The sequence below is a fragment of the Salmo trutta genome, chromosome 18, assembly GCF_901001165.1.
Source record: "Salmo trutta chromosome 18, fSalTru1.1, whole genome shotgun sequence".
Taxonomy (NCBI): domain Eukaryota; kingdom Metazoa; phylum Chordata; class Actinopteri; order Salmoniformes; family Salmonidae; genus Salmo; species Salmo trutta.
This window is the reverse complement of record NC_042974.1, coordinates 14,314,143-14,327,666: the sequence shown is the minus strand read 5'-3', so window position 1 is coordinate 14,327,666 and position 13,524 is coordinate 14,314,143. Positions and strand designations below refer to the sequence as shown.

Below are 13,524 nucleotides of genomic sequence, written 5' to 3'. Positions count from 1 at the left end.
CTTATCCAGAGCGTCTTACAGGAGCAAATAGGTTGAAGTGCCTTGCTTTTGGTCTCCTGAGTGGCACAGGGGCCTAAGGCACTGTATTACAGTGCTAGAGGCATCATTACAGACCCTGGTTCGTTCCCAGGCTGTGTCACAACTGGCCGTGATCGGGAGTCCCATAGGGAGGTGCACAATTGGCCCATCATCGTCCGGGTTAGGGGAGGGTTTGGCTGGGGGGTAGGCCGTCATTGTAAATAAGAATTTGTTCTTAACTGACTTGCCGAGTTAAATAAAAATTAAATGTAAAAAAAGGGCACATCAACAGATTTTTCACCTAGTCAGCTCAGGGATTTGAACAAGTGACCTTTCGGTTACTGGCCCAACATTCTTAACCGCTAGGCTACCTGCCGCCCTTACATAGCTACTTGATGCCCTTAAATAGTAATATGTCGAGTGGGATGGGGCTGCTGTTGATGGGAACACTCACAGCTTGTCCTGGAACTCCTGGGCTACCACTGGGTCCCCTTCCTCCTGGGCCCCCCACAATACCACGCTGTCCAGCAATACCTCCGGGTCCGGGGGTTCCAGGGGCTCCCTGGAGAAAAAGAACAGATCAAGGCAAAGATGACATATTCTTCAATGCAGCAGGGAGAACCAGAACAAGCCTTTATAAAGGGATTCATCACCATGGTTTAAACTTTACTACATGCATAAAGTTTATGTAGCATTACAAATTTGGATGTATTATTTTATATATTTGTATTATTTCAGTTTAATTATTTTGTTAAACATTCCATCTAGTTCTTTAAATTATATGTCTTTTTTTCGTATTGTTGTTTTGTTTTGTAATGCTGGGAAACATCTAAACATATAATAATATAATTATAATATAACAGCCCTTCATCCCTTCGTCCTTAATGTGTTGCTCTGTTTACTACTTTGTTTATTGCTGTTGTTGTTGTTCATTTGTTTATTGTTGTTGTTTATATGTGTATTGCTGTTATTTGTTTATTGCTGTTGTTGTTTGTTTGTTTATTGTTGTTGTTGTTTATATGTTTATTGCTCTGTACTTACCATTGGGCCATCATTACCCTTGGCTCCAGATGGTCCTGCGGGTCCTGGGGATCCGGCGGCTCCAGCCTCACCGGGGCGACCAGCGTGACCAGTTTCACCACGTCCACCCCTCTGTCCCTCTTTACCAGAGGGGCCGGGGGGGCCTGGGGGTCCGGGGGATCCCTGAAAACATTTAGGAGATGAGGGTAATTTGTTTACAGCTATTTTTTGAAGTTTTACAGTATGTGAGTTAAAGATTTTTAACTGGAAAAGCCAAACTTGATATATTTCAGTGTGGATGAATGATAGATTGGTGATAGATGAAGTGCTACAAAGGTGACCTTACACTTCCACCAGGAGGGCCAACTCTTCCACCAGGACCAGGCATACCAGAAGCACCCTACGGACATCAATCGCACGCACGCACGCACACACACACACACACACACACACAGGAATACAGAACAGCTTTCTTAAAAAAACATACTTTACATTTTTATTCAGTTAAAAGAAATTAAAACTAGTGTTACTATGAATGATTTGAGGATTTGAGTTTAAAGTTCTTACAGGGGGCCCAGGGGCACCACGAGTTCCTTTAGTACCAGCATTACCAGCAGGACCCTGAGGACACAAACATTAGAGAGTTAGGCCATAAAAAACATCTATAAAGGACACATGACAATAAATATATGTCCTGAACACTGATGGTCACATCACCTAGTCAGTCCTCAACACCTTCTCCTAATGGTGAGAGACAATTTCAACCGGTCACTGGATTACAGTACATTAAGGATATATAAGGGTAGCCTGTTAGCCAAAAGTAACTTGACCTGTATATCTGCAAACTATTACTGTATTGGTTGATTCAGGAACAAACAGCAAACAGCAAAATGTATATTTCTTTCTTTCTTCAAGATTTGAGATTTGAGCTTGTAGTTCAAACAAATCTGTAGGTTCAGGAGTTAAAGCTGATAGGACAGCCTCAGACAGCCATACCTGAGGTCCAGGAGCACCAACCGGTCCACCGGGCCCAGGAGCACCAGCATCACCCTTGGGGCCATTGTTACCAGCCTCTCCCTTGTTGCCAGGCTGACCATCAGCACCCTGAAGCAAGGAGGAAGAAGAAGAAAGGACAGGTCAGGGCTAGGTTATAGGATTCCACCTGGAAACAGAAATGTGACCAGCTTCAGAGTGTTCTGGACTGGACCAGACTGGGTGATGCTGTTACTCACAGGGGGTCCAGCGAATCCAGCAGGTCCAGGGGCACCATGCTCACCACGCTCGCCCTGGAGGATTATGGATTATGGGTAGAAAACACATAGGGTCAGAGGTTGGGAATGAAAAAATGATACATAAACAAGCAGAATGTACTTTGTTCAGTGTGATGAAGAGAAATGGCGTGCCATCAATGTGCTTTGTTCAGTGTGATGAAGAGAAATGGAGTGCCATCAATGTGTGCATTACACCGCTGTCATAAGCAGGTGAAAATGTAGTATGTCACTGGAAGTTACTCACAGGGGAACCGCGACCTCCAGCGGGTCCAGGGGGGCCACCAAGACCACCCTCACCCTAACACAGAGAGAAAAAGAGGAGGGAGAGGAGGGGAGAGGAGGGAGAACAGGGAGAGGAGAAAGAGGAGGGGAGAAGTATCTCATATTTGAATGAAGATTACCAAAACAATCCTATACATCAAGGCTGTAGCTACACAGTAGTTGTTTCAACACATCAAGGCTGTAGCTACACAGTAGTTGTTTCAACACATCAAGGCTGTAGCTACACAGTAGTTGTTTCAACACATCAAGGCTGTAGCTACACAGTAGTTGTTTCAACACATCAAAGCTGTAGCTACACAGTAGTTGTTTCAACACATCAAGGCTGTAGCTACACAGTAGTTGTTTCAACATATGATATTGCACCGTTTACTGGGTAATCAAACTGTTTCAATCCAAACAGCTTTTTGCTCTTACCTTCTCTCCATGAGCACCAGTGGGTCCGGGGGGTCCGATGGGTCCAGTCATACCACGCATGCCGTCTTTTCCTGGGCCACCGTCGGCTCCCTTGGGGCCACCATCACCTCGTTCTCCCTTGGCACCGGAGTTGCCACCTGAGCCACGCTCTCCGGGCATTCCTTGCAGACCTGGGGCTCCCATACCGCCAGGGGCACCAGCAACTCCAGTCTCACCCTGGACAGAGATGGTAGACAGAGAAACATTAAACCAATAGAGATGGTAGACAGACACACATTAAACCTCCTATCGCATTGTACCAAAATAATATATTTACAAAAAGGAACAGGGATGGTAGACAGAGAGACACACATTAAACCTCCTTTTGCTCTGTGCCAAAATAATATATGTAGAAAAATATTTGTTGCAGTGCAAAAATAAATAAGAAAAGGACAAATTATATGATTGTATAGGGCCTAATGTAATTCTCAGTCCTAGGATCAACATAAGGACCAGCTGAATTATTTAATCAATAATGTAATCTGTATCTGTGTTCTCCAGTGTTCTCTTACCCGAGCACCATCGTTACCAGGAGAACCATTAGGTCCACGGGGTCCAGAGGGGCCAACAGAGCCGATGCCACCACGCTCACCTGGGAAACCTCTTTCACCCTTAGGACATAGAAAAAAGGGGAGGAGAGAAGGAGGAGAGGAGAAGGGCAGAGGAGAGGAGGATGAGAAGAGGGGAGGAGATGAGGGGAGGAGAGGACGAGGAGAAGAGGGGAGGAGACGAGGAGGAGAAGGGGGAAGGAGAGGAGGAAGAGAAGAGAGGAGGAGGAGAAGAGGGGAGGAGAGGAGTGGAGGAGATGAGGAGGAGAAGAGGGGAGGAGACGAGGAGGAGAAGAGGGGAGGAGAGGAGGAGGAGAAGAGGGAGGAGAAGAGGAGAAGATCTGTGAACATCATGTCTGTACTTCAACAGCTACTGAAGCAGGCGGCTTATAGACAGATCCGGGGGTTCAGATCCATCTGCTGTGATGCTGTACTTACTCTGGATCCACTGGGGCCGGGACCTCCAACCTCACCAGGCACACCCTGTGGAGCAACAGAGGAGAGGGGAGCAATCAACCAACCAATCAGTCAATCAATCAAATATATTTATAGCCCTTTTTACAGCAACAGTTTCCACATAATTAAATGTATTGCTAGATAGAGTCTGATTACACTTCAACAACTGCATTTGGGTAAAAACTTACTTTCCAGCAACTTACAGGGGTCTAATTGTTCATCAATTCAATTCAACATGTCATGGAGGGCATAGAATTATATCTAGCCTTCCCTGTAGCTCAGTTGGTAGAGCATGGTGTTTGCAACACCAGGGTTGTGGGTTTGATTCCCACGGGGGGCCAGCACAGAAAAAAAAATGTATGAAATTGTATGAAATGTATGCATTCACTACTGTAAGTCGCTCTGGATAAGAGCGTCTGCTAAATGACTAAAATGTAATGTAAATGTAGAACCTATAGGATCTCTGTGATGGGAGGGCACTACTTACCTGATCACCAGGCTTGCCAGGCTCACCAGTAGCTCCCTGAGTTCCAGGCAGACCCTATATGGGAGAGGTGTGGTTGTAACATTATTGGTTGCAATGTGAATATCTAGACAAGTAATGATAGCAGAGGTAAGAATTGTGGTTGATAACCTACCTGGAATCCGTTAGGACCAGCGGGGCCGCCCTCTCCTTTCTCTCCTTGACCTCCCTGGAACACAATGGTGTTTGGGTGGCTCATGAATGAATTCATACAGTATGTGTCTCAATGTTTCATTAAAAGGGACTGTACAGAATGTGTCAATGTACTGAAGATGTATGTGGCTAAATGTGCCATTCATTCTAAGAAGGAGATGTGTCAAAACTTACAGCAGGGCCTTGGGGTCCGGGAGCACCAGAGTCACCATCTTTGCCAGGGGCGCCCTAGAAACAAGAAGAGATCTATTACAAATCCAAGAATACACACAATGATCTATTGACACAGACTTGAGATAAGTTGATTTAACGTGGACAATGATCTATTGACACAGACTTGAGATAAGTTGATTTAACGTGGACAATGATCTATTGACACAGACTTGAGATAAGTTGATTTAACGTGGACAATGATCTACTGACACAGACTTGAGATAAGTTGATTTAACGTGGACAATGATCTATTGACACAGACTTGAGATAAGTTGATTTAACGTGGACAATGATCTATTGACACAGACTTGAGATAAGGTGATTTAACGTGGACAAGTCAAAAAATGTTGATACAGCATACTGTATGTTACAGTTTGAATGATTGATCCTATCTGTTTCAGGTTTTAGTATAGCTTCACTTACAACACCCCCAACAGCTCCGGCTTCTCCTCTCTCACCGGGCTTGCCGCTGTCACCCTGTAGGGAAGAGACAGACAATGATTACTCTTACTGTACATTCATATTCTACTCAGTCAGAAACACACTGAATACATCACCCCTAACATTCATTTACATGTTTTCAGTATATGAACTAGACCGACTGTGGAGTGGTGAAAATAATACATTTGTAACCACCATTTAGGAATGAAATTAATGCTTTTGTATGTTTGTTTGTTTACTCACAGCAGGTCCTTTGGGTCCGGGGAATCCCATAACTCCAGGCTGACCTCTGGATCCAGAGGAGCCTGGGGGTCCGGAGCGACCATCGTTTCCAGTGATACCCTACAGGCGAGGAGGATCACACAGGCTATCAAAGGGTATGGTGCTGTCTTGACTGAACCAACACAATTATTGTTCTACTTTCTACTTTAGACCAAGGAACGTGGAGGTCAAAACATGTTAAATCCTCTCGATAATGTCCTCTTGCAATATAGTTTATTATATACATAGTAATAATATAGTAATTAGGTATGCATTGAGTTTATGGTGAATAGGTCAGTAGTACTTACAGCAGGGCCAACTTTCCCATCAGGGCCAGGGCTGCCAGGGCTACCAGTCATACCCTACAGCAAGCAAGGAGAGAAGAGCACACATTAGATAAAACCAAACCAAAGTTTATTGGTCACGTACAGATTTTAGCAAATGTTATAGCGGGTGTTAAAGTGGGTGTAATAGCAGGTGCAGCTAAATGATAGAGAGAGAGAGTGAGAGAGAGAGAGAGAGAGAGAGAGAGAGAGAGAGAGAGAGAGAGAGATGTGAACAGGTGACACTCACCTTGGATCCAGGCATGCCAGGCTCCCCGGGGCGACCAGCCTCACCAGTGGCACCTTGGGCTCCCATTGGTCCATTGGCTCCACGCTCACCAGGGCCACCCTATCACATGAGAAGGTTAATTGGTGATGTCTGTGTCAAGTTTTGATAGGTAAGCATTCTGGTCAGCTTCAGGGCTTAGAGATGAAATAGTGCTCTGTGAGGGTAACCAAGCAACCAGGACACATTCAGTGAGCATATTTAAAGCTACAATCTGCAGTTGTTACATCCATTTTTGGATTTATAAATTAATGATATATACCCATTGATTCTTGAAGAATATAACTTGCCTCATGCTCTTAGTTCAACAGAATGCAAAAATACTCCAATGTTTGTAAACAATGTAAATGTTAACAAACACTGTATAGCCTCAAAACATTGTTAAAACTATGATTTAATATCATGGATAGTCAGCCTATGCATCCATGTCTATGAATTTGAAAGTGGTTATATTTCTCCAGGCCCATCCCTCAGCTTTTTACCATTACAGTGGCGGTGTGCCGGTTTTGTTGTTGTTTCAATTAAGGATTCTAGCTTCAAGGATAAGGATGTTTTTGCTTATCGGCTGAATTGAATTTGGTTCAATACAATGTTCTGCTTTGAAGCTTCCAATGCCTCTTGATTTCATGTATGGCCTAACATGGTCTAAACACCAGGCGTCATGTTTCTTCACATGGACTTTATAGTTTACTGTTCAACTATTACTATTACTGTCATTATTATTATTATCACTATTATTATATTGGACAATTGACTCACCTTGCCACCGGCAGCTCCATCAGAGCCGGGGAAACCACGCATACCAGGCATACCCTGTTGGAAGAAACAGGACCGACACACTGTATTACACAGTGGACCATGGAACAGGCACACCACATCACAAAGTCAAGGCTTGACTGACGTTCAGTGTCCCCTGGGAATGAAAGGTATTCTATGCACATGGTCTAGTGTAGACTGGTGACTGAGGCTCTGGTGGTTGGTTGTTGCTTTTTCATATTCCAAAATCTATATGGTCATTTACTGGAATCATATGGAGATAACAAAACACAACTTTAAAACAAATCTGTCTGTGAAGGGACATCGTTCTTATGAGTAGGGGCACATCAGAGAAGGGGTATCTGGTAACGTACACGCTCCCCAGGGGGTCCAACACCACCAGCTCCACCAGGCTCACCACGGGCACCTCTCTTTCCCTCCTCCCCAGATGGGCCAGGGGGGCCGCCAGGACCAGAGGAACCCTGGGTTGAAAAAGAGGAGGAAGGGATAGAGGGGTCAGACATCAGACCTGTAGTAAACTCCCCTGTCCAACAATACCTTCAGAAGAAACAGGTGTCTATCCCTGGGTTAGAGACCTGCAGTAAACTCCCCTGTCTAACAATACCTTCAGAAGAAACAGGTGTCTATCCCTGGGTTAGAGACCTGCAGTAAACTCCCCTGTCTAACAATACCTTCAGAAGAAACAGATGTCTATCCCTGAGTTAGAGACCTGTAGTAAACTCCCCTGTCTAACAATACCTTCAGAAGAAACAAGTGTCTATCCCTGAGTTAGAGACCTGTAGTAAACTTCCCTGTCTAACAATACCTTCAGAAGAAACAGGTGTCTATCCCTGGGTTAGAGACCTGTAGTAAACTCCCCTGTCCAACAATACCTTCAGAAGAAACAGGTGTCTATCCCTGGGTTAGAGACCTGTAGTAAACTCCCCTGTCTAACAATACCTTCAGAAGAAACAGGTGTCTATCCCTGGGTTAGAGACCTGTAGTAAACTCCCCTGTCTAACAATACCTTCAGAAGAAACAGATGTCTATCCCTGGATTAGAGACCTGTAGTAAACTCCCCTGTCCAACAATACCTTCAGAAGAAACAGGTGTCTATCCCTGAGTTAGAGACCTGTAGTAAACTCCCCTGTCCAACAATACCTTCAGAAGAAACAAGTGTCTATCCCTGGGTTAGAGACCTGTAGTAAACTCCCTGTCTAACAATACCTTCAGAAGAAACAGGTGTCTATCCCTGGGTTAGAGACCTGTAGTAAACTCCCCTGTCTAACAATACCTTCAGAAGAAACAGGTGTCTATCCCTGGGTTAGAGACCTGTAGTAAACTCCCTGTCTAACAATACCTTCAGAAGAAACAAGTGTCTATCCCTGGGTTAGAGACCTGTAGTAAACTCCCCTGTCTAACAATACCTTCAGAAGAAACAGGTGTCTATCCCTGGGTTAGAGACCTGCAGTAAACTCCCCTGTCTAACAATACCTTCAGAAGAAACAGGTGTCTATCCCTGGGTTAGAGACCTGTAGTAAACTCCCCTGTCTAACAATACCTTCAGAAGAAACAGGTGTCTATCCCTGGGTTAGAGACCTGTAGTAAACTCCCCTGTCTAACAATACCTTCAGAAGAAACAGGTGTCTATCCCTGGGTTAGAGACCTGTAGTAAACTCCCCTGTCTAACAATACCTTCAGAAGAAACAGGTGTCTATCCCTGGGTTAGAGACCTGTGGTCCAGTTTCCCAGACACAGATTAAGCATAATCCTGGACAAAAAACCTATGTCATTGGAGATTCTCCAGTGAACATGCTTTTTGGCCCACAACTGGGCTTGCTTAATCTGTGTCCCGGAAATCAGCACTAAATGTTTTGAGACATGGTCAGCTGCTTGTTAAATAAATATTTCCATAGGTTATATATAAGGGCGGTCCAACTTACAGGCTCTCCCTTTACACCGGGCTCTCCCTTGGAGCCTTGGGCTCCTTGCTCACCCTGTAGGGAAAACAAACAAATCACATCAGCACTGGAGGTTGGTGGCACCTTAATTGGGGAGGATGGGCTCATGGTAATGGCTGGAGCGGAATAGGTGGAATGGTATGAAATACATCAAACATGGTTTCCATGTGTTTGATGCCATTCCTTTTGCTCCATTCCAGCCATTATTATGAGCTGTCCTCCCCTCAGCAGCCTCCACAGCACATCAGGTAACACTCACCACTAATTCCTGGGCTATGTTACACATCACAAAATGGAGTGTAGTGCTACAAACGTTTGTTTTTATACATCCATAGATATGGATTAAATGACTGTGTTCTATTGAATTCTGTGTAGTATTCATTTACAAAGCAATACTCACCACCACTGCTTGATCAAAACAGCCCAAGCACATCACAAAATGGACTAGTGCTGCAAACTTATACATGAAATACTATTTGATCAATTTACTAAATAGTGATCGTAACAGTGGTACTCACATGGTTACCCTTGGGGCCGGGGCCACCACCAGCTCCGGGAGGTCCAGCGGGGCCACGGGATCCTGGGAAACCAGGAGCACCAGAGATACCAACAGCACCCTATGGGATGGACAAGAGAACACACACGTTAATGCACCAACACCCGTATGCATGCACATACTACAGTCTTAATGGCGTTCCACATACTACAGTCTTAATGGCGTTCCACATACTACAGTCTTAATGGCGTTCCACATACTACAGTCTTAATGGCGTTCCACATACTACAGTCTTAATGGCGTTCCACATACTACAGTCTTAATGACGTTCCACATACTACAGTCTTAATGGCGTTCCACATACTACAGTCTTAATGACGTTCCACATACTACAGTCTTAATGGCGTTCCACATACTACAGTCTTAATGGCGTTCCACATACTACAGTCTTAATGGCGTTCCACATACTACAGTCTTAATGACGTTCCACATACGACAGTCTTAATGGCGTTCCACATACTACAGTCTTAATGGCGTTCCACATACTACAGTCTTAATGGCGTTCCACATACTACAGTCTTAATGGCGTTCCACATACTACAGTCTTAATGGCGTTCCACATACTACAGTCTTAATGGCGTTCCACATACTACAGTCTTAATGACGTTCCACATACTACAGTCTTAATGGCGTTCCACATACTACAGTCTTAATGGCGTTCCACATACTACAGTCTTAATGGCGTTCCACATACTACAGTCTTAATGACGTTCCACATACTACAGTCTTAATGGCGTTCCACATACTACAGTCTTAATGACGTTCCACATACTACAGTCTTAATGGCGTTCCACATACTACAGTCTTAATGGCGTTCCACATACTACAGTCTTAATGACGTTCCACATACTACAGTCTTAATGGCGTTCCACATACTACAGTCTTAATGGCGTTCCACATACGACAGTCTTAATGGCGTTCCACATACTACAGTCTTAATGGCGTTCCACATACTACAGTCTTAATGGCGTTCCACATACTACAGTCTTAATGGCGTTCCACATACTACAGTCTTAATGGCGTTCCACATACTACAGTCTTAATGACGTTCCACATACTACAGTCTTAATGGCGTTCCACATACTACAGTCTTAATGGCGTTCCACATACTACAGTCTTAATGGCGTTCCACATACTACAGTCTTAATGACGTTCCACATACTACAGTCTTAATGGCGTTCCACATACTACAGTCTTAATGACGTTCCACATACTACAGTCTTAATGGCGTTCCACATACTACAGTCTTAATGGCGTTCCACATACTACAGTCTTAATGACGTTCCACATACTACAGTCTTAATGGCGTTCCACATACTACAGTCTTAATGACGTTCCACATACTACAGTCTTAATGGCGTTCCACATACTACAGTCTTAATGGCTTTGCATAGAAGCATCTGCTAAATGTCATTTATTATCATTAGTATATTTCGTATAGTATTACCAGTGTTCATTTGAACATAATCAATCATAGACCATCAGTTAGATGTATCCACAAGGCTCATACTTACAGTGGCACCCTTGCCTCCTGATTGGCCATCACTTCCAGGGGCACCCTGTTTGGTTACAGGAAAAGAGCGGGAAAGAGAGGGGGGGACATTATATTACAGTAAACTTCAGGGGTCAGAGGTTAAACGGTGCACTACGAGGGTAAACATAAGCATATACACATATATAAGGATAAGGACCTATATAAAGATAATGATCTATAAGCATATATAAGATAAGGACTTACAAGCACAAGCAACCAGGACAAATAATAATATGAGCATTTAAGGGCAACCATGCACAACAGTACTCACAGAGGGTCCAGCAGCACCAGCGGGTCCAGGGTTACCGGGCTCTCCACGGGATCCTTGGGGTCCGTCTGAGCCACGGCCTCCCTGAGGACCGGTCTCTCCCTAAAGGGGGCAGCAGAGAGGACATTAGGAGGGTGTAGGAGGGTGCTGGATGTTCACATTCTTTGAAACTGATGTTATCATCTCTCTGTGTGTGTGTGTGTGTGTGTGTGTGTGTGTGTGTGTGTGTGTGTGTGTGTGTGTGTGTGTGTGTAGGAATATAATTAATCATTGTTTGTTTTTATGTGTTATGTTTATATTATTCCTATTGAGTACGATTTCATCTTTTCACTCCTCTCACTGTTTCCTCTCTAATAGAGGTCTGTACATTACAGTAGTCTACAGTAAAGGGACAGGACGGAGGTGTTCCATGAGGTAATCATATGCCATCTGGTGGCCACTACCTGTATCAGATCAGGTTCTCAAACTCTGTCCCAATTCTCTACCCTTCTGCCCTAAGTCTGCACTTGTTCACTTCCCTTCATGGATTTGAGAGGAAAGGACTGGCGTAAGAAATATGGGTGAAACTGGCTCTATCCAATGCTATCCAATTGACAGAGAATTTGGAAGCAACAAGTGGATTAGGTTAAGGGGTAGGGGTTTGGGGTGGGAGTTTGGGGTTTGGGGTTTAGGGGTAGGGGTTAAGGGGTAGGGGTTTGGGGTGGGAGTTTGGGGTTTGGGGTTTAGGGGTAGGGGTTAAGGGGTAGGGGTTTGGGGTGGGAGTTTGGGGTTTGGGGTTTAGGGGTAGGGGTTAAGGGGTAGGGGTTTGGGGTGGGAGTTTGGGGTTTAGGGGTAGGGGTTAAGGGGTAGGGGTTTGGGGTGGGAGTTTGGGGTTTGGGGTTTAGGGGTAGGGGTTAAGGGGTAGGGGTTTGGGGTGGGAGTTTGGGGTTTGGGGTTTAGGGGTAGGGGTTAAGGGGTAGGGGTTTGGGGTGGGAGTTTGGGGTTTGGGGTTTAGGGGTAGGGGTTAATGGGTAGGGGTTTGGGGTGGGGGGCTATGACATACCTTAGCTCCAGCACCTCCGGGGAATCCAGGGGAACCAGATGGGCCAGTGGGTCCCTGAAGAGATCAAATAAACATTATTTAGCTAACATAGTCAGGACTAACACATGGCGCTGAGTGCTGTACTCTGACTTGCTACGACAGGTAGGATTAGTCACCAGTAATAAAGATACTTACAGGGGATCCAGCAGGACCAGAGTTGCCATCATTACCACGGCCACCCTATAGAAAGAGGGTATTACACTGTTATGACCATTCTTTAATAAATATTCCAAAAGCCAGACATGGGCATGAACATCTTTAGGAGTACTGCATTAATACTTTATACTATATGACAACAAGTCACTGACTTTTCTGTGCCATTCTAGATAGTGTTTATGGTATTGCTGCTATTCAGTAAAAATACATGTTTTGTCATACCCGTGGTATATGGTCTGATATACCACGGCTGTCAGCCAATCAGCATTCAGGGCTCGAACCACCCAGTTTATAATTACATTCAATTCATAAATTCAATCAACCAACCAATCAACCGACCAACCAATCAATCAATCTCTCAAACGAACAGTGAAGGTTGTGCTGTGCAGTACTTACAGAAGGGCCAGCGGGTCCGGGGCGGCCTCTCTCACCAGGAAGACCACGAGCACCCTAGGAAGAAGAAGTGGAAGGAAGCAGAGGGAGGAAGAGAGGGAGGAAGCAAAGGGAGGAAGCAGAGAGAGGAAGAGAGGGAGGAAGAGAGGGAGGAAGCAGAGAGAGGAAGAGAGGGAGGAAGAGAGGGAGGAAGCAAAGGGAGGAAGCAGAGAGAGGAAGAGAGGGAGGAAGAGAGGGAGGAAGCAGAGAGAGGAAGAGAGGGAGGAAGAGAGGGAGGAAGCAAAGGGAGGAAGCAGAGAGAGGAAGAGAGGGAGGAAGAGAGGGAGGAAGCAGAGAGAGGAAGAGAGGGAGGAAGAGAGGGAGGAAGCAAAGGGAGGAAGCAGAGAGAGGAAGAGAGGGAGGAAGCAGAGGGATGAAGAGAGGGAGGAAGAGAGGGAGGAAGCAGATGGAGGAAGAGAGGGAGGAAATAGAGGGAGGAAGCAGAGGGAGGAAGCAGAGGGAGGAAGAGAGGGAAGAAGCAAAGGGAGGAAGAGAGGGAGGAATCAGAGGGAGGAAGAGAGGGAGGAAGAGA

The 13,524-nt window shown here is 45.1% G+C and overlaps 1 protein-coding gene across 1 annotated transcript in view; it reads right to left on the bottom strand.

Moving 5' to 3' along the window:
* The window catches only part of LOC115152868 (collagen alpha-1(I) chain), a 36,645-nt gene that overhangs the window by 7,377 nt on the left and 15,744 nt on the right, over positions 1–13,524 (bottom strand). Inside the window, exons 14-39 of the mRNA XM_029697758.1 lie at positions 12,957–13,010; positions 12,540–12,584; positions 12,366–12,419; positions 11,327–11,425; positions 11,036–11,080; positions 9,484–9,582; positions 8,948–9,001; positions 7,379–7,486; positions 7,008–7,061; positions 6,213–6,311; positions 5,948–6,001; positions 5,622–5,720; positions 5,361–5,414; positions 4,899–4,952; positions 4,687–4,740; positions 4,536–4,589; positions 4,031–4,075; positions 3,557–3,655; positions 3,006–3,221; positions 2,554–2,607; positions 2,271–2,324; positions 2,035–2,142; positions 1,606–1,659; positions 1,385–1,438; positions 1,060–1,221; positions 473–580 (exon numbers count right to left, since the gene is read on the bottom strand). Coding sequence (XP_029553618.1) covers positions 473–580; positions 1,060–1,221; positions 1,385–1,438; positions 1,606–1,659; positions 2,035–2,142; positions 2,271–2,324; positions 2,554–2,607; positions 3,006–3,221; positions 3,557–3,655; positions 4,031–4,075; positions 4,536–4,589; positions 4,687–4,740; positions 4,899–4,952; positions 5,361–5,414; positions 5,622–5,720; positions 5,948–6,001; positions 6,213–6,311; positions 7,008–7,061; positions 7,379–7,486; positions 8,948–9,001; positions 9,484–9,582; positions 11,036–11,080; positions 11,327–11,425; positions 12,366–12,419; positions 12,540–12,584; positions 12,957–13,010 — 2,034 coding nt within the window. The remainder of the gene's footprint in view (positions 1–472; positions 581–1,059; positions 1,222–1,384; positions 1,439–1,605; positions 1,660–2,034; positions 2,143–2,270; positions 2,325–2,553; positions 2,608–3,005; positions 3,222–3,556; positions 3,656–4,030; positions 4,076–4,535; positions 4,590–4,686; positions 4,741–4,898; positions 4,953–5,360; positions 5,415–5,621; positions 5,721–5,947; positions 6,002–6,212; positions 6,312–7,007; positions 7,062–7,378; positions 7,487–8,947; positions 9,002–9,483; positions 9,583–11,035; positions 11,081–11,326; positions 11,426–12,365; positions 12,420–12,539; positions 12,585–12,956; positions 13,011–13,524) is intronic.